This window comes from Epinephelus lanceolatus, chromosome 17 (genome assembly GCF_041903045.1).
Source record: "Epinephelus lanceolatus isolate andai-2023 chromosome 17, ASM4190304v1, whole genome shotgun sequence".
Taxonomy (NCBI): domain Eukaryota; kingdom Metazoa; phylum Chordata; class Actinopteri; order Perciformes; family Serranidae; genus Epinephelus; species Epinephelus lanceolatus.
Genome location: NC_135750.1, coordinates 23,522,340 through 23,543,284, shown reverse-complemented (window position 1 = coordinate 23,543,284; position 20,945 = coordinate 23,522,340). Strand labels below are relative to the sequence as shown.

Sequence of the window (20,945 nt, the reverse complement as noted above, 5' to 3'; positions counted from 1 at the left end):
CACATCCTTATTTGGGGCAGATGTTAGTGCAGTTTAGTGGCATCTAATCTGTTTCATCCACCCTTGCATGTACAAAACACACACCCCATAAAAGAATGACACAGAGTGCTGTGTCATTATTACAATCACTCTTTGCCCTCTATGATGTTGCGTTTAGGTGCTTCTGATAAGCTGGTACTTCCCATGCTTTAGTTATAAACGTGACTCAGTAACTTTAAAACTGAGATTTGGAAATGATCAGACAGAGGATTAAGTGAGTAAACAGCTTTGTGATGGTAGTAAAGACAGAACTGCTTTGTGCTGACTCATCAGGAATGTTTTAAATTTTATCTTTCAGAACAGACACTGACAAGAAGTCAACTTGCCAAAAGAAACAAAACAAAAAAGAAAAAGAAGGGAAACAAATCAGCAGGATTAAACAAACTAAACTATTAACATCTTTCACACCGTGTCCTAAATAAATGAAATTGCCTTATGTTAGGAGTAGGGTTTTTTTTCACATTAGGAAATAACAGAATTTTGTAGAGTGTTGAGTGTCGTTTGTCTTTTATTGTTATTTATTATTATCCAATTTTCAACCGGGTCTGAGAGGATTATGTGCGTCACAAGAGCTGTTACAATTAGTTGATTAATTGATTGATCAGTGGACAGACAATTATGGCTGATTAAGAAAAAGCAACTTATTAAGCAAAAATGTTGAACAGTATTCAGTCTCTTAACCAGGTATTTGGTGCTGTTCTCTTTCCTTTATTAAGGTGAACTGAATTACCGGGAGCTGAACCAAGGGTAATTTTATCCAGAATTAAAAAGGAAAAGAGAAAATTAATATTATAGATCTGTCTTATAATATAGGTCTGAACTATCCAGAATAATCAGGCCATAATTGAACAAATGAAAAGGGTAAACTGAAAAACTAAGTTGGATAGAAGAAGAAGAAGAAGAAGAAGAAGACTTTATTGTCATTGTGCATTGCACAACGAAATTACGTGTAGTACCCTCGGCAAGATAACAGCACAATAAAAAAGGACAGACAGTATATAAATAGGCTATTAATATAAAAAGACGTCAGTAAGGTATAAAAACAATAAAGTGTGTGAGAGATATAGCAGCAGTATAAAAACTTCGATAAAAGAGGCAGCAGGCAGTGTAAAAACAGCAGCAAGGTGAGGTAAAGTGCAACAGTGCAGTTCAAAGTACAAAGGTCAGTTCCTCAGTTTGGGGCTGGTGTGTATGTGAGTGCAGGGGGGTTGATGGAGGCCACAGCCCTGGGGAAAAAGCTGTTCCTCAGTCTATTTGTCCTTGCTTTGAGGGCCCTGTACCTCCGTCCTGAGGGCAGGGGAGAGAACAGTCTGTGACCCGGGTGGGTGGGATCTGTGGCGATGCTGCTGGCCTTCCTCTGGAGGCGGCCAGCGTACACCGAGTCCAGGTCTGGGAGAGGACTTCCCACAATCCTCTGGGCTGTTCTTACCACCCGGGCCAAGTCCTTTCTGTCTTGTGCCATGCAGCTGCTGTACCAAACAGTCATGCCAAGACAGAGGATGCTCTCGATGGTGCTTCTGTAAAAGTTTGTCATTAGCCTGGAGGGGAGTCCGGCCTTCCTGAGCTTCCTCAGAAAGAAGAGTCTTTGCTGAGCCTTCTTTACTAAGTGTGTGGTGTTCAGAGCCCAGGTGAGGTCAGCTGTGATGTGGATTCCCAGGAACTTGATGTTGTCCACACGCTCCACTACCTCCCCCTGTATGAGTAGTGGAGCGTGTGCTGTTCTTCTGGTCGTCCTGTAGTCTACAATGACCTCTTTTGTCTTGGCGGTGTTCAGGGCCAGGTTGTTGTCTGAGCACCACCGGGCCAGGTGGTGGATCTCCTCTCTGTAGTGAGTCTCATTATTGTCTGATTTGAGGCCCACTACAGTGGTGTCGTCGGCGAATTTGACAAAGGTGTTGGAGGCATGGATGGGGGTGCAGTCGTGTGTGAAGATGGTGAAAAGGGCACACAGCCCTGCGGCGCACCTGTGTTAAGGACGAGTGTGGATGATGTATGAGCTCCTATTCTCACCGCTTGCAGCCTGTTGGTGAGAAAGTCATGGATCCATGAACACAGTGGGGTGGGCAGGCCCAGATTGCGAAGTTTGAATACCAGTTTATGGGGGATGAGTGTATTGAAGGCGGAACTGAAATCAATAAATATCATCCTAACATATGTGTTTGGCTGCTCCAGGTGAGAGATGGCTGTGTGGAGTGCTATGGAGACTGACATGACAAATTAATATTGTGAAATGGCAATATGAAAATTAAAAAATAAATGAACTTTTAAGACCTGAAATAGAAAGTAGAAAAGATCAAATTTAAATGCTAAAATTTAAAGTTTCAATTTTAGATTTGAATGTGAAATTTTAAAAAAGAGAAAAAACCTATATAATAAACCTATATAAGAAAACTGGAAAGAGAAAATGAACTATTAAGATGTGCAATTTTCTCTCTTTTAACCCCCATATTCTCCTCTTCCTTTTGCGTTTAGATAGATAGATAGATAGATAGATAGATAGATAGATAGATAGACTTTATTGATCCCAAATTGGGAAATTATTTTCCTACAGCAACAGATTATAATTGAGAGCAGTACATACACAGTAATACACATAGCACTAAAGAGAAAAATATATATCAATAGAAAAAATAAAAACCCATACTATACTACTTTATAGCTATAGAATATCTATAGAATACACAATGTGAGACTAAACTATATTACACTCTAAATATACTAAAATACAAATACTAAAATAAAACAAAAAAATCCATATTACCAAAAGTAGTGTTAAACATAAAACAAATGTGCAAATTTGTTCAAGTTATAGTTTTAAGTTTCCATTTGGCTTTCAGAATAAAGGACACAGGGGCAGTATGGTATCTGGGGAAAACATTAGCAAAAAATATTACTACTTTATGTTTATGGCAGAAATGTCTCACATTCTCTGGTGTTTTCTGCCTTGCTCTCTGTTGTCATTTCCGGTGGCCCTTGAATGTATCATCACTGCCTGCTCTGATTGACAGGGTGGTGGGAGGAGCCGAGCGGCGAAGAATGCTGAGTCATAGTGATGTCACTCCGCTCCGCCTGACGACATCACGTGTGTGAAGCCAGGAGGGTGTACATATGTGCAACACAGCGCTAACTCTGAGCAGCCGCATTATCAGCTCTCCGGTGTGCTTCACCGAGCTAACCAGACATTAGCAAGTGATGAGCAGGGGCCTGCCTCTTCTGCATGCCCTGCTAAGGTTACTGACAGGGCACGCCGCGTAACAGCACCCAGAGCCTCAGCCTCAGCCTCTCACCTCTCTGACAGCACCCTGAGGACCCGGGCTCCGCCGCTTTTGTCTGGACCGGGACTTCATGCTAGCTCCGCGCGACACACTAGCTAGCTAGCTAACGCTCAGCGTGCAAGTTCACAGAAGCCCCCGGCCGTCAGCTCACACCTCCTCCAGCCTGTCTGTGCGATGGGTTTACTGTCACAGGGGTCTCCGCTCAACTGGGAAGAAACCAAGAAGTATGCGGACCACATCAGGAAGCACGGCATCATCCAGTTCCTCAACATCTACAACAAGGTGAAGGAGAGGCAGAAAGATGTGCTTAAGTGGGGCGATGAGGTAAGACACCACCTTTTTAATGTTGATGCGTGTAACCTCTCAGTCGTGGTGGCTGTGCATGATGCAATACTGGCCTTATATTGATATAGAAAATAAATTCACTGTCTTTTACTGCAGAAAAAACAACATTTAACTCAGATACACCTGCAGCTCTCTGTATTGTGTCAGGTCCTGAGAATATTTGCATGCTCATGTGGTGCTATCATGGACATTTCCCTATTACACAGCACCTCATAGTGTCTATATATATAAACTGATTGGCAAGATAATAGGATGCAAGTGAAACAGCTCTATTTAATAACACTATTCACATTACTAGTGTCAGATTGACTCCTAGATCTTTACAAGACTAAACTGTTTGTGGTTTCCAAGCACAGCTACTTGTGGTTATATGTGTAACAGCTGCTTGTAAATATCCATTTGGAGCATTAACACTCATTCAGGTCATTTTATAATAACTCCATTTATCCAGGTAGTGCTACAGGTACATCAGGAAGATACTCCTTGTTGATTAAACATTAAAGGTACCATGTTCATATTCAGGTGCACGCTTGTGTGTTGGGTAACTATGAGGACATGTGTTAACATGATTTAATGTTCAAAAAACACACTGTTCACACACTCATACTGTCTGCCTGAATTGAGCTGTGATCACTCTCTGTCTGAGACGCTCTGTTTTTTTATCCTAATGGGTCGTTTCACTGGAGTTACATCGCCAGGCAATAGCTGGATCCATGTTTAATTCTTGTTAGCTGTTGTCTTTCACTTACACTGCAAAGCATTTGAACAAGATCTACAAAAGGACCCATTCAGTCTGTATATGTGACATAAACTCTGACTGAACACAAACTAGCACCTATACTTGCTTTATTTTTAAAAAGGCATGGAAATCTGACCTTTAACTTTAAGCCTGCTATGTAAATGCATATGTATATGTATGTTAACACACAGTATGTGGGAATGACTGCTGCACATAGTGACTTTTTCTCCCACTCTTCACTAGCTTCCCACTAGTTTTCGCCCGCCACCAGCCCTCTAAACTTCAGTGTGCTACAGCTTGAACAAAGTGTTTTGATTTGGAACAATGTGGAATGCTGTTGTTATAGATTAATCCCTCTTTCAGACAGGGGATTAAAGGGGAGCAGAGTCAAAGTCAAGGAAACATAACTGATGAATTGGAATTGATGTGATGGCGTGCCATTGTGATCTTGTGCTGTGGTCCAGCGGCGTGGATTGAAAACTCGGTTTAGAAGTTAGACGAGTGCATGTTGAGTGAATAATAAAGCCGTGGCTATATAAAAAAAAAAAAAAAGTGGTGTTTGACTGATGGTGTGTTTGTAATTATTTACTTTCAGGTGGAGTACATGTTGGTGGAATTGGATGACAAGGATGAAAAGGTTCGGCTTGTGCTGAATGGCGGAGATGTTTTGAAAACTCTCCAAGACCAGGGTGAATTTATAAACCCCAAGTAAGTAAGCTCGCCACTGAATAATCATTATACGGTGTAGCTTTTTAACGAGAAGGCCATAATTACTGAGATAATTTTGTTTTTCTTTGGTTTCCTTCCTTCCTCCAAATAATCATTTGATATTTTGTGCCTGGTGAAAGACAAAGTTTTCTGTCTGGAAGTACTCGCACTCACTAATATATTGTTAATGCTTTAATTCTCAATCTGTTTAACATTCAAGTCAACGCCACACCTCAGATACCATTAGTCTTGGCTGTGCTGCTGTTAGTTTAGTGGTTTGTTTTGGATTACACTGAGATATTGACCGGCTGATAGTGATTGAACTCTGGATAAATTAAACCTAGGCCTCATAAGTGCATCAGTGCAGGCAAGACTAGATGCAAACTAACGCACAATTACACTTGTATTTATTTTCCCATCACTCAAAGCACCAGACACCCATGTACATATTTTAATTTGGCAGATAAGATCTCTTTTCCAGAGTGTGTTGATCCTGTTTGACTCTTGCAAGACTGTAGACATCATCAGCGGAGGACGGCTTTCCAGAGCACAAGCTAAGCTAACGTCCGTCAGCTGCTGCATGATCCTTATTGACTTTCGGTGCATTTCTCTGGTCATTGCAGAGCACTTGGACAATTGCATGCACTTCTTTTTTGTTCCTAACTCCAACTGCGACACCTACATGAAGACAGATCCCTCCGGCATGTATTAGCATAGCTGCACCCAACTTCAACGTGAATGGATCTCTAGTCAGCTAGAAAAAATTGAATCGGTGTGCAGCAGAGCAAACACCTGCCTCACCGTGTTTCCCTCACACAGAATTTGCCTACAGGCCCATATGTCTGTGACTGTCAGTTTGACTTTCAAAGTTTCAGTCCATCTATCATTCATCTTTCATATTCTGCTTGATGATTGAGTCCTGCTTTTGCTCTCATGCTCAAAGCACACTACAAAAGCAGGTCTGATCTCTTTACACAACATGCTGTGGCATTTAAAAAGTTTTCTCAAGTATTAGTTTTTCCCAAGCCAGACAAGTTAGTGCCATTAAGCGCAGCTACAGCTTTTATGAGTGTGTGTCCTCTGGCTTTACTCACCTGTGACAGGTATTCTCGGCTTCAACAAGATCAGCTTAGAGGTCTCAGTAACCCTAAAGTCTTTGCATAGTTTCAATGAGTTACACCCAGTCAGTGCCGAGTGACCAATCTCCCAGCCCCTATCATGTCTCTGCTATTGGCCTCACTTTAGAGATTAGGGTTTTTATCTATGTGGTCAACAGCGGCACTCTTCCTCAGATGTTGGTATTCAGTCCAAAAGGTTAAATTTTTTTGTCTCAATAGACAGGAGAGTCTTTCCCTCTTTCCCACAGTCAATCATTAAGTGCTGTTTTACACTTTAGGCAGCTTTTATAGGTCTCCAAATACTGAGATCTACAAAATGTAAGAGACTTGTTGAGGAGTTTCAGTGTTTTATCAGTTTGCCTATGATTTCTACTGCAACATAGTTGTGTGTTTTACATGAAGTTCCCTGAAACGTCATGGCCTGGATTTACTTTGACACACTGACTACCTCTACAAGCAGAAAATATTCAGTTTTTTGCCCTTATTCCGATAAAGACAATTTATTTTACAAAGCTGTTTACATGGCAAATGAACATTAATATTCCAGTTTGCATGCAGCCGTTTACTCTGATTATTCTGCCCTCACATGTCATTTATCACGTCAAAATATGGAAAAGTAGAACAGCTGTCCCTTGTGCTAGGATTGTTTAAAGTTTCCCACTAGTGGTGGACTCGTTCGGCTATGTGAACACAGCCTCCCTCTTTCATTCCTTAAACCACCCTCTTAAAAAAAATGGGCATTACAATATTTGAGCATATCCTAAAAAAACTGTTGATATCCAAGTCTTTAATAATGTTTTAAAGTCTGTGTGTTTCTCCCTCCCACTAGAAATGTGGGCTTTTCTTTTGGGCATGCATCCCTACCCCAGCCTTGCAAACTGTTGGCGAGTTGGTTTGTGTACAACACAGAGAGCCAAACGTTAACAACCTCTGATGAGTCGCATGTGGTGAATGCGCTGTATACATGTCCAAAGAATGCCCCTAAAACCTGAATAATACTGGCATATTCCACATGTCTTAATCAAAAAATGCAACATTTGGAATTAGGTCTAATTCATAACATGCTTTTTACATGACCTCTATCAAATTTAGACTTCTGTCATATGCAAAATGATAGTGGAATATTGGTGTGCATGTAAACATCTCCATCAAGAACTGCAGGAATTTTATATCGGCAGGTGTGTGCATTTTGAAGTCCTCTCTGATTAAGAAATATCTCACAGATAAACTGATCTGAGTTCAGTTTAAAGACATAAAAATAAGGTATCACTGCACTTAAACTTTCTTAAATTTGCAAAATTGTTCTGATAATGTCTACTAAAAATATTGTAGTAGTAGCAATTTTAGTGAAGTCCTAAACAAGACTGGAAAAAAGTTTTGTCTCATCAGTGTCTGGGTGTCTTTTTCAGCATATTTGTTGAGATTGTAAAAAACCTTTTCAACCTTTTACACATAAATTCTCCACAATGTCGAGTTGCTGTAAGGGTATTTTTCCCCAGGACATCCGCCACTGATAACGATCAGAGCTGCTCCTGGGAATGCCGTTTGCATGTCGGGACTGTAGTAACATTTCTTTAAAAAGAGGAATTCTCTGCAGGCAGTGTGAATGTGTTTGCACAAGCTCCTGAGTGTTATGCTTGCTCGGTGCCCATGACGTCGGTCTGAATCTGTGGAGCCAACTTCACCCAGGGGAAATACCAGTGGCAGTGGGAATAGTAGAGTCGATGCATTCCTCATTACTGCCCCTCTGTCGCACACACCAAAGAGCACGCTCTGGAGCACAAATACGTCGCGTTCGTTTGCCGTGCCAAGATTATGGCTGACATACGATAAAGGGAGAGCGGTCGGTTTATTCAGTCGGAAAGGTCACCGTGATACCGAGATCAGGGTGTTTTCTCGATGGCCTCCTTCCTTGTTGACCTATAAAAATACAGTGGTTTAACAACGCTTTTCATATTTGTGCAGCCACCCCACACTGTGGAGACCAGAGTATGGCAGCTACATGATTGAAGGTACTCCAGGGCAGCCGTATGGCGGGACGATGTCGGAGTTCAACACTGTTGAGGACAACATGGGGAAGAGACGACGAGAGGCCTCGTCTGTCCTGAACCAGAATGAAACCCTCTGCACCATCACCTCATTTCCAAGGTACTTTGTTTTACACTGTTTGATTTGACAGCATGCACAACAAAAATGTACTTTTTAATTGTTTTAATATTTCAGAGCTGCAATGATTAGTTAATTGATCAATCTACAGAGTTAATAGGCAACAAATTTAATCACAAATTAATCATTTTCTAGCAAAAATGCAGATTTGTGCTCCTCCAATATGAGGATTTCATGCTTCTTTTGTCGTATTGTGTTGCAAACTGAATATCTTTAAGGTTTTGGACAGCTGGTCAGACAAAACAAGATATTTGACATATGTCACCTTAAATTTTAGAAATTATGATTTGCATTTTTCTCTATTTTCTGACATTTTTTGACAAAACAATTAATTGAGAAATTAATTAATTCACATGTCAATTTATATACACGATAAAACAGTGACAATTTTTTTCACAACAAGGTTGAATTTTTTGGAGCTTTCACACCACCCATAAAGGCCTCAACCAGTCACAATGTGCCGATACTTAAACGGGAGGCTCCCAGTCTGAACCTGCACAGAAAACTTTATTACTTTCAACCTTGACAAAGAGAGCGCATTCCACATCCACTCGTTCTCCTTATACGCTGCATAACTGTTTACCAGAGGGAACACAAATTCACTCAGGACATTTTTCTAAGAGGAAACTGAATAACATTGCTTACAGCAGGTTAGACTTTACAACAACTGACCTCAGACCCCCTCAGTAGGATCCCAGTAGTTATTTGCATTGTTATCGGTGAATCTATTAGTATCAAAACTTTTTATTGAACAAGTGTCGCAACTGTCGCAAATATGCATCACCGCTTGGATGAATAGTTTTGATTAAAAGTGTTCCCTCATGGTTGATAGCAATGATCGTTAGTAGCCGCCTTTATAACAGTGATGTATGTTTTGCTTCTTTTCCTTTAGGTTAGGTTGCCCAGGTTTCACCAAACCAGAGTACCCGCCGGCCCCCGTTGAAGAGGGAGTGTCAAAGTCACTGTTTTTCCCAGATGAAGCCATCAACAGACATCCGAGATTCGGGTATGCGTCCTGACGCATCATCTCACTAATTGGATTTTTGATTAGAAAATGCTTCTTTGGTCACTGTGAGCAAAGCAGCTACTAAATAATTATTCAGTAATTAATAGTAATAATTATTATTTATTTATTGTTAGAGTTAATTCATTCTGTGTTATCTGCCAATGTATCAGACAGTAATTACTGCTGATATTTTGGTATCGCGGTAGGACAGAAATGCCTAAGTAGATTTGAGCTCATTTAGAGGTGTTGACGTTACATTGCCTTAATTTTCCTGTAGGTGGCAGTAGATTTTGACAGAATTGTTGGGCAACTTATTCAATTTTATTTTCAATTACAGTTTTGGCTTCCAATGATTATGAAAACAAGATAACTGAGTTAAAACAATTTTTGTGCCACATTACGTCTTGCAGTGAAGCTCTCGCTTTGTCTTGTGTTATAAATCCAGCACGCTCTTTTCCTTTACAGCATCCCACTGAAAGCCCAAAGTCATGTTTAGGGCCATGCTCGAGCCTGTTTTTCAGTTGAATTACATATAAAGTTCAAGAAAATCCACAATTAAAATAACACTTTTTTTAAAAAAAAGTTTAATAAATGCGTAATGTTATCTTGTTAAATAATTGTCATATCAGTATTGACCAAATAATTGTGATTAGGATTTTTGCCATGATCGAGCAGCCCTCCGACACTCAAAGGTTATACTTGTGTTTTTCTATAATGAAGGGTACATTTGTGTGTAAGTGTGTATTTGTACTTCCTTTTTCAGCACCCTTACCAGAAACACACGTCACAGAAGAGGAGAGAAAGTCGTGATTAATGTGCCAAGTAAGTTTGAATGAAATGATGGACATGAATAGTACTATAGACTTCAGTTTTTATCATAAATATCATATCAAACTGTTGGTTTGAGGGACATCAGTAGCACTCCTCCTACCTTTTTCTTACATTTAGTTGGAGTCAGAAGTTTTAATTTGCCTCTCAGACTGCATGTAAAATAAATCAAAATATATGTATAAATTATAATCTTGTTTTGTGTCCCAGTCTTCAAAGACAAGTGCACCCCATCTCCATTTGTGGAGGAGTTTCCTGAGGATGATGGTGAAGCAGCGAGGGCGGCTCTGCCCGATCACATCTACATGGACGCCATGGGCTTCGGCATGGGCAACTGCTGTCTGCAGGTGAGCTGACAGAGTTGTTGTCCTCGTTGCCTTTAAACAGTCCTTTTGTTGTCAAACAGTGATGTAACAAAACGTGACCTGCACTATTTAAAGTTTTGACTTTACGATGCCAATAAGTGATTTATAAATGTACTTCAGCCTCTTTTTTTATGATGCTTCTGCAGGTGACATTCCAGGCTTGTAGCATTGATGAGGCAAGATACCTTTACGACCAACTAGCAACATTCTGCCCCATAGTGGTGAGTCAATAAATAAAGCTTCTTGTCATATAGTATCATTACCTACCAGACCTTGTCTTCAGCCTGACTACTATTATACAATTATCTACTAATATTTTGAAAATAACTATGCAATGCACAATGCTTTTCCATAATCAAAATAAATCAGAGATACAAGATTGTGTTGCTTGGTTTTTTTTTCCTGAATACTGTTTTCTCTCTTTACAGATGGCATTGAGTGCGGCCTCCCCCTTCTACAGAGGCCTTGTGTCAGATATTGATTGTCGCTGGGGAGTTATTTCTGCCTCTGTGGACGACAGGACACAGGAGGAACGCGGGCTCAAGGTGAGCAGGCGGAGCTAAAGCGCACTTCAGTTAAAACAACAAATCATTGTTGGTACTGAGCTTTAGTTTCATATTATGTCTGTCTACAACTTTTCATTATTGCCACGTGTACAAAGGACTGCACCAAATAAGTTTGAAGCTTCATGCCTAATGTTGACATTGAAATGCTGTGCAGCTTTTTTGTTTTTTTGCGAATCTATTCATTATGTTCAAACCTGGTATTTCTGCACAGTTGCAGATAAAGAGTAGTAACATTACTTTTATTTACTTTATTATTATTGTTTGGTTGCATAGGACTGTTTGCATCTCATATGATCCAAACATTTCCAATTACTCCAGGGCAATTTATTTGACAAAAGATAGATTTAGGAAAAAAAGCAATGCCTGCACAAACATTTAACCTGATGAAGATCCAGGCAGGATCGAAATGCTGTCTTGATTAAACGTTTGTGGCATGAAGTAAGTGTGCAGGCCTTACTTTTTTCCTTCATATATGCTTTTTTGTGATAGCCTTGCACCTACATGATGTGCATGTAATTAATCTCCCTCAAAAAGATGTAATCATTTCTAAAATTCACAAAACATTTTTATCCAATGAAATATTCTGCTTTAATTCAAATTTTTTGGTTTAGCCTTTCAAAAATCATGATTTCACTGGATTCAAAAACTGCTCTCCCCCTTGCCGTACACATGTTAGGGTTGGGCGAGTAGACTAATATGTTGGCTATCTGCGATTGGCTAAGTACTTTGCCGGTTGTTATTTTTAGTCAATTTTGGGGGTGTTTTTTGTCTTTTTAATTTGCTAATTTAACTGTATGTCTCAAAAAGAAATGAGTGAGTGAGAGAGACAGCAGGGAAAAACAGTGTGTAAAGCCAGTATAGTTTAACATTTTACTTGATGAATTAAGAGTTAATTTGGACCAAACCAGAGCAGGTGAATGTTGGAACAGTTTTGGTGAGTTTTGTTTTGTTTCTGTTAAGGTTGGCAGTCTAACACCGCACCATAAATTATTTTTATTCATTAAAGAAAGTTGATTTGATAATATAAAAAAGACAAACTCATTTAATCTGAATCACTTTTTTATTCAAATTGAGGATTTTGTTCGAGGATTTCCTTTTTTTTTTTTTTTTTTTTTTTCTTTTTTCCCAGACATTCGAAACTTCGTTCTCAAACCTCAACAGGAGCTTTGAATGTAAAAACATGACAAGCGGTACAGCCCTACTTTCATCGTGTCAACGCTGTCAGTCATCTACAGTGTCCCTGTAAAGGGTCAACCTTTTTTGCATGCTATTAGATTTTAAGTTACTTATTTTGTCAGGAAATTTGAATAACTTTAGCTTGTTCACAAAAGCACCTCATGATTAATGTATAAAAATGACTTTTTTCTTTGCAGCCTTTGAAAAACAACAAATACAGGATCTTCAAGTCAAGATATGACTCAATTGACAGCTACCTGTCCAGCTGTGGCGAGAAGTACAATGACATCGATCTGACGATAGACGAGGAGATCTACAAGCAGCTGCTCGACGCAGGTACAGTGTCTGAAATACTGTCATCAATAGAAATATGTCAAATAAGTACCAAAAACAGGCAGAGTGGCAGTCAGAATCCAATAATAAATGCTTGTACAGTGAAGAAATGAACAATCCACTTCCTGTGTGTAGGAATTGACAAGCTGCTGGCTCAACACATAGCACACCTCTTCATCCGAGATCCGCTCTCCGTCTTTGAGGAGAAAATTCACTTGGATGATGAAAACGAGTCAGATCACTTTGAGGTGAGGCCCTCTTTGTTTCAGTTGCTCAGAAGAAAGCCAGCCATGTGTAAAAAATCAATACAGGCTTTACTTCACTTTGAAGGTGTGTTTATTCCAACTCGTCTTCCTGCAGAACCTCCAGTCGACTAACTGGCAGACGATGAGGTTCAAACCTCCGCCTCCGAATTCAGATATTGGCTGGAGAGTCGAGTTCCGCCCCATGGAGGTAAAAACCAACTTCACTGTCGCTTCACTCAGACTTTAAGTCATAATCTGTGCTTATATTCAATGACATGACCTTTCACATACAGAACAACATGATACTAAGTTAAGTTTTATTTTTTAGGTGCAGCTAACTGACTTTGAAAATGCTGCGTACGTGGTCTTTGTTGTCCTGCTCACCAGAGTGATCCTGTCCTACAAACTGGACTTCCTGATCCCTCTGTCAAAGGTAAAAACAGCCACACAGTTCTTGTCTGTTATAAAATGATAAGAGGACTTTAATGAACAGAATAGGACATTTGGGTTTGAATTTGTGCACACAGATGCAATATTCACTTGTCTTTCATTAGGTCGATGAAAACATGAAGGTCGCACAGAAGAGAAATGCTGTCCAGGAGGGCATGTTTTACTTCCGAAAGGATATCTTCAAAGGTGGGTGAAGCGAGAAGTGCAACCTTAGGTTGATACTGAGAGCTTCAGACAGGAGTAGCTGATACATTTGTATTGTCCACCAACAGGCTGCAACCCAGGCCTCGATGGAACAGCGTCAGCTCAGAACGGCTTGGAGACTGACGGTGGTAATGAGGAGTACACGCTGATGAGCATCGACACAATCATCAACGGAAAGGTGATTATCTTACACTTGATGACAATATCTCAACAACTGTTCGATGGATTCGCATGAAAGTTTGTGCACACATTCAGGGTGCCCAGAGGATAAATCCTGCTGACTTTGGTTATCCTCTGACTTTTCCTCTCGTGTCTTTGTAGTTTTGAGTAACCTGTATTGACAACTATCAGATGGATTAACATGAAATTCATTCTGATAACTACAGTGATCTCCTGACTCTACATGTAGCCACGTTCATGTGATTTTTCAAGTCGAAAAAAATGAGGAACCTCTCTTCTGACGTTAAGGGTAGACTATACATCACATTCCTTAAAAATGTGTAGACTCATACTGATGTAATCCCTCTCAATCATCACTTAGGACCCACTAGAAGTGTGTGGTGGTGAATTTGTTCACAGAGACTCTTCCCTCTCTCTGTATTTTATTATTTCCTTCTTAATGTCTGTGTTCAGGACGTTTATGGGCGTGTAACCCCACAGCGCACAGGTGAGGTTGTGGCTTTATGAAAAGGTAGTGAGCAGGTGCCAGAGTATAAGCAGCAGGCATCCAAGAGACACAGCGCCAAAACGCAAATACAGCGAGACAAAATGCCAAACAAGTGTGAATCATGGGTTGGCCATCACTTTCACTGTCGCTAGCGAGCCTGTTTAGAAACAAAAACAGACAGTCCTGCATACGGTACCTTTAAGAATATGCCCAGTAGGTAAACTGCAGAAGTGTCAACTAACATTTGCACAATGGTTGCATGGTAACCACTACTGGTAGTTATGTATATATAAACACTGATACAACTGATTCAGCTCAGTTTAATAAGTTTGTTTACCTATCTGATTTCACTGTTAACACACAGCTACAAATATGTTACACAGCAACGGTAGCCAATTTGCGCTATCTAAATGATGTGATCTCCTTTCTTCTCATTCTGTCGACATGGCGTAAATGTTTTTAGCTTGAAACACAGCTGTTTATCCGTACAGCCTCACAGAGCCGCTAGCATGGCTGAAGACTCTTACCTCTAGATTCCACCAGACGCGCTGTAGTGCATCCCAGAAGCGATTCTCTGCCCTGCTCCGCTAAAAATATGCATCTTGTCTATTTATGACGCAGCTGCACAGAGCAAACCGTGCCAGGCAGGAAGTGGAAGAGCGATATCCAGTCAATTGAATATAAATATAAATGTAAATATAGACATCAAATAATTATGAGGGTGAGGCGTCAGTGGCTTAGTGGATAGAGCAGGCGCCCCATGTACAAGGCTGTTACCGCAGCAGCCCGGGTTCGACTCCAGCCTGTGGCCCTTTGCTGCATGTCATTCCCTCTCTCTCTCTCTCTCTCTCTCTCTCTCTCTCTCTCTCTCTCTCTCTCCCCTTTCACACTTGATTTTCCTGTCAATTAAAGGCAAAACTGCCCAAAAAAATATCTTAAAAAAAAAAAAAAATAATAATAATTATGAGAGTGAATGTGTTTTTAAACACAGCCACAAGTCTTCAAACCATGTCATTCAGAAGTGGACTTTTAATGGTATTAACTTTGTCTGGAGGCTCCAGCACAACAAAGTAGGAAATAAGAAGATAACTAAAAACAGACAAAAAAGAGAAACCATGTAATTGCCGACTTAATTACTTATGGTAGAAGCACAGATATCTTCAAAATCTGCAAGTCTACAACATCAAGCAGGCAAAACACTCTTCGTAAATGGTCCCGGTGTGGTATGACAGCAGATGACAGAGAACAAGTCACAGCTGGAACACGCTGCAGCTGCTCCTGATGGAGTCCAGGTGTTAGTCTGATGTTAAACCCTCTATCAATCACTGCTGTATTCTCCTGTTTTTATCACCAGGATGGAGTATTCCAAGGCCTTATCCCGATCCTTAACTGCTACCTGGAAAACATGGAGGTAGATGTGGACACCAGATGCACCATTTTAAACTATCTGAAGCTCATCAAGAAACGTGCCTCAGGTAAATCTGCATTAAAGGACCAGTGTTAATGTTTTCATGAGCCGGAAGCACATTTTCTTATCATGCAGCATAAACTCTGAAACCCTTGAATTTTTTAGGTGAACTGATGACCATGGCCAAGTGGATGAGGGAATTTGTTGCCAAGCACCCGCAGTATAAGCAGGACAGCGTCCTAACTGACAAGATCAACTACGACCTTTTCAAGAAGTGCGACAAGATTGCGAAAGGCAAAGAGCAGTGCCCGGAGCTCATTGGAAACCCAGTGAACAGGTTTAAATGAGAAAAATGCTGCAGAAACGCCCCATCATCTCACAAACTCGCATGTAAAGGAAGACCAAACATGTGGCTCAGAACGAAAGCGGTCCAAATTTAAGAGAATGCAAAACAGCATGTGTGTGTTGTACGAAACACACCTGCATCAAATGTATGTGTATATACTGTATCAGATTTTTATGATTACAGAATTATTTTAATAGGGTTAAGACATGCAAAAGGTTGTGTAATAGAAATCAGATGTGTATTTATTTTTCTCTGGAAATTAAGCCTCTCTGTGTGGGAATGTAAATGTAGCAAAGAGTTGTACAGTAGTCTGCTTTTAATCTTGTGCTCTGTAAATACTGTACTTCCGCTCTTTAAACAGTAACATCAAGAAACCTTTGTTTTTTTTATGCTGGGTATGAGCTTTCTTTGCTTTTGGTAGGGATCTTTGTTCTTCTTCTTTTTTTTCATTTAAAGAAATATGTTTGCTTTGCTCTGCTGACATTGTAGTGGGACCTTGAAGGTAGTGTTGCATTCAAGTGGAAAGGGTGAACCATTGTTTGCAATGTGATGCTGCTTTAAAATAAATCTGCACAACAGTATGTCATTCAGTTTTCATGTTTTATAGAGGGCTTGTCACTTGAAGGTGATGTATGTAACTCTAAAGACAGTTGTTGATTGATGAGTCTCATTCACAGGTCGTAAAATACAGTGTCAGTATTTGACGACCTGTGAATGAACCTTAGCAATCGACCGTCTTTCTCCAGTTACGTACAGCACTTAGAGTTATAGGAAGGACTTGACATTGTCTTTCCTTCATCATGTTCTGGGATGAAGTACATATAAGAAACCATAAGATGTTGAGATATGTAGATACTTTTGGGAGGATTTACAGCCCAATTCTAATCTACACACACTCACGGGTTTTGAGGCATGTTCCCACAAAGTGTGTGAGGGCTGAGGGCGGGCCCACTGTCAGTTCATCAAGTGCATGACGGTTCTCCTGCAGGCATTTTGAGCCCTTTCTGCATACTTTCTGTACGTCTGCGTGGAATTCTCCACAATTCATAGTGTTATGTTTCAACACATCTTACCAGGAAATCCCATGAAGCATTTAAAAACACAAACCCACATTATAACCCACGTAACACGTTTTGGCATTGCCAAGGTAACATGATAGGTCACCTCAGAGCGCTGTCACATTGCTATTTCCATGATTTCAAGCCCTCACCCACTCACATTTAAGCATTTACCAGGTGACAAGTAAATTGACAGTGACAAGTCCCTGGGACGGGGACATTGGAATTGGGCTACCTCTCCTTACTTCCCATCAGAGAGGTCAAAGGTCAGGGTCTGACAGAAAGCAGCACATCTTTCCACATAGTCGTACTACTGTATTACCCTTCCGTTATCCTCACAGCATCTCTTGAATAGGTTTTGTAGTAAAGAACAACACTGACAGACTGCAGCTGTGCAGAGGCACAACAGTACTCTGAGCTAAGTGCTACTGCAGCATGCTAACATGCTAATGTTAAGTATAGTATGTCCACCATTAGTGTAGTGTGTTAACATGCTAACATTTGGTAACTGGCAAGAAAAAAACTATAACTGAGACTGGATGAATGACATTAGTTCTGCAGGTATTTTGTCATAAAGTACTGGGAGACTTAAAATTTGACCTGATGATGCAGCTGTAGCTGAAAAGTCCGGGAATTATGGTTATTCATGTTCTGGAGAACATGAATGTCTGTAAAAAGTTTCAAGACTATTTAACTGATAGTCACTCTGGATCAGGTGGGCAGACCAGCATTGCCATCCCTCGAGCCACCATGGCTAAAAGCAATGGTAGAGGAACACCCACTGTTGCTGTTAGAGGGGGAAAAGGTCATTTTTAAGAGGAAAAAAAATATGTCTTCATCCATCAGAGGGTTTGGGTGCAGAAAATTCAAATTCAGGCACCCAAGCAGAAAACTAAAAAGCCGTTTCAATGAATATAATGCACTAATATGTTACAGAAGTATCGCTTTGCTTTTCAACACACTTTTTCTGTCTGAACTACTTAAAATGTCACACAGTCAATACCTGAACATTTAAATCCACAAGATGGTGGTATTGAGCCACAGCTTCACATAATGCTGAGCTGCAGTGACAGAGAGCGTTTCCTCAGTTTGACCTCCTAGACCAGATAATGATTATGGCTGTTGCAGGCCTGTGCAGAGACAAGGGACAAAGACAGTAAAACATAAAGCCCTGGAAAGCACTGTTTTTACTCACAAAATGGACATCAGAATAAGATGAGTTTCATTAGTGTGTTTAAATAGTCTTCAAACATTAGTACTGAGACAAAAACTAAAGCCTCATAGGGAATACTGGGAGAATATGGTGATATAAGAACAGAAAAGTTACCATGAAGTAGTTTGCCGTAAAGTTCACAAAAGCACAGGTGTTACTTTTTAAGGTGTAACATTAACATCAGTGACAGTGACTCAGCATGGACAACACCAGGACCCTGAAACTGCACTCAGCTAAATTAAATTCACTGTTCACACCATTGCTTTTCCTGCTGACATGTCAAAATGTCTTCTATATATTAACATAAATCATCACTGATCATTACTTTTACTGATCAGAGCTGATGTGGTGTGTACAGTGGGTTTTTTCTACAAACAGTACGCAGACAACTTCAGTCATGACAGTCCAGTAACCGGTGTGAAGCGAGGAGCAACTTGTCAATGACATGTGCCTTCTGACAATGATTTTACACGTCGTAGTCTGTTTACAGCTGCTGGGGAGGACTACTGCATAGGTGAATGAAGTTTTACAAAGCGTTGTAGCTCCAGAGGGGGCTGTACAAAGTCTGATGAATCACCCAAAGGGATGTCACTTTGTTGGTTGAGGCTTAAGATAAGTCTGAAAAATGAAAGAAATCTGGAGGTGCGGAGCTGGAAAGAAGCAAGCGAACCAGACCTCTGTAGCCTGCTCTTCCTCTGTGCATCAGCCATGCAGTGCACTGCCAGGTGAGGCAAACCAGGCAAATGTTCAGGCCCCCTTAAAAAATGTAGGAAAGAGATTCACCCAATGACACCTCACATTAGCACATTTTGCATTTGACAACTATAAACCCACTCAAACCTCCCATAAAGGCATTAAACAGTGCACTACAAGCCTCAGAGTGGGGCCCCTTCTAGCTACCATTTGTCAGTCATCACTGTTTGTGTATAGGGTGTGTACAGTATACATCATGTCCCAACATGTGAAACACCCGCTGTTTCAGAACATTGGAGTGTAGTATACTCAATAGGCGTCTTTACCTGGCTCCCACAGAGTCGAGGATCACCACTGCTCAAGGATATATCAGCTGTCGCTAACTTATCACACCTGAACCTGTGACCAAACTGACACTTTTATCAATACGACTTTCAATTACATACTATCACCAATGCCCGACTCAGAGGTTATCATCCTGGGCTATCCAGGTCATCATGATTACATGCGATTGAACTGGGAGCCTCCAGGTGTGAATGTGTCTGTGTCAGTGTGAGCAGGGTGTACGTGGAAGAAGGAGCATTTCTCATTGTGAGAATACATAAGACTATTAGTTTTATTTGTGTACCAATAATTATGAGACAGTGTAATATTCATCACCGCAGCCCAATATAACACAACACACACAGTATCATAGACCATCCAGATCATATAGTCCCTGCACCCACAGTCACTGTGAACCCTGTCCTAAATCACTGCTCACTAAACTCACAGCTTTATCTCAGGCTAACTGGTCAGGCCTGTACCAGGTTGCCAGGTTGTTTGTCAGGTTAATCGGCTGCGCAACTAGTTGTTATAAGTCATTTCGAGGGGGAGTACTCATGTTGCTTTGGACAGACGAGTCTGCTAAATACATTAAATGTCATGTAAACTATCCAAGTTTTGCTGCTCAGTGAGGGACCACAGGCTGTATAATAAAGATGGATGACATCAGTTGTTCAAAAGTGAAGCCAAAATATCTTTATCACTCCCTGGTAGTTATTATCCCGCTGATGTTTGTTCAAGTGTGCAGTTTTTCTGATAAGGTTGGTTTTAAGTAGTTATTTGATGCTATAAAATGAGGTTCAATGTCGTGACTGACAGCTGTGCATGCCAATCCGTTTGTTTGCTAGCAGTGCCTTTGATCCAGAGTATATCTAACTGGTCAGATGGCGGGAAATCAATACCATGAGAATTGCAACTGCGCAGACTCTGGCTCCAAATTACATCACCAGCACAAGATATTTTGGCCTTATTTATGTACAGTGGGAGGAAGTGGCGATGCGTCATTTATCTTTATATTCAGTCATTGCGTGGGATAGAAGGTATCGGTATGGTAAGGAGAGACTGAAAGGTGCACTGTTATCACCGTTTATACTAACCACTGTGTTGTGACTCAAAGAGACACTTTTTTTCAGTGCCTGGGTTGCTGCTGTTGTTACTTTTTTAACTGATAGTTATAATATTTAAGTTATTTTAGTGTTTAGCTTTTGGTTCATGAGATGAACACAGAAAGTTGACATTATGGGCTGATTGGCTGGGTAAGGAAAGAGGGTGTCCTAGATTCAATTTTTTTGCCCATGGCCCCCAGAGAGTCGGGGGTAGCTCTGTGTACAGCTCTTCATTAAATCATGTCTGCAACTTTGTTGTAACATTTTATCATTTCGATTTGGTTATGATAAACCCTTAACTGGTTAAAATGATGATGTCTTCACATTTTTTGGGAATGACCAAGCCTTTCTGAGGAAAATCAACCCCGGCAAAGCAGCAGGACCAGACAACATCCCTAGGCATGCCCTCAGAGCATGTGCGAACGAGCTGGCTGATGTTCTCACCCCCATCTTCAACCTTTCCCTCAGCCAGTGCACCATTCCCACCTGCTTCAAGACCACAACCATCGTCCCCCTTCCCAAGAAGAGCCCCCCCTACCTGTCTGAATGATTACAGGCCAGTAGCAC

The 20,945-nt window shown here is 40.7% G+C and overlaps 2 protein-coding genes across 2 annotated transcripts in view; one reads left to right on the top strand and one right to left on the bottom strand.

Annotated features, from left to right (window-relative positions):
• eloal (elongin A, like) overlaps window positions 1-20,945 on the bottom strand; it is a 43,356-nt gene that overhangs the window by 12,023 nt on the left and 10,388 nt on the right. The window lies entirely within an intron of this gene.
• gclc (glutamate-cysteine ligase, catalytic subunit) lies at window positions 3,171-16,565 on the top strand. The gene is made up of 16 exons (XM_033613611.2): window positions 3,171-3,638; window positions 4,994-5,106; window positions 8,190-8,372; window positions 9,283-9,396; window positions 10,160-10,218; window positions 10,435-10,571; window positions 10,736-10,810; window positions 11,018-11,134; window positions 12,529-12,667; window positions 12,800-12,912; window positions 13,025-13,117; window positions 13,238-13,342; window positions 13,464-13,545; window positions 13,632-13,741; window positions 15,585-15,705; window positions 15,804-16,565. The coding sequence occupies exons 1-16, from the start codon at window positions 3,489-3,491 to the stop codon at window positions 15,983-15,985; spliced, it is 1,893 nt and encodes a 630-aa protein (XP_033469502.1). The 5' UTR covers window positions 3,171-3,488; the 3' UTR covers window positions 15,986-16,565.

Bases quoted from the DNA above. Each gene is read 5' to 3' on its own strand.
- gclc (XM_033613611.2), top strand. From the start codon at position 3,489: ATGGGTTTACTGTCACAGGGGTCTCCGCTCAACTGGGAAGAAACCAAG. The intron at 10,572-10,735 runs GTGAGCTGACAG...ATGCTTCTGCAG, and splicing joins TGGGCAACTGCTGTCTGCAG to GTGACATTCCAGGCTTGTAG. The intron at 13,343-13,463 runs GTAAAAACAGCC...GTCTTTCATTAG, and splicing joins TCCTGATCCCTCTGTCAAAG to GTCGATGAAAACATGAAGGT.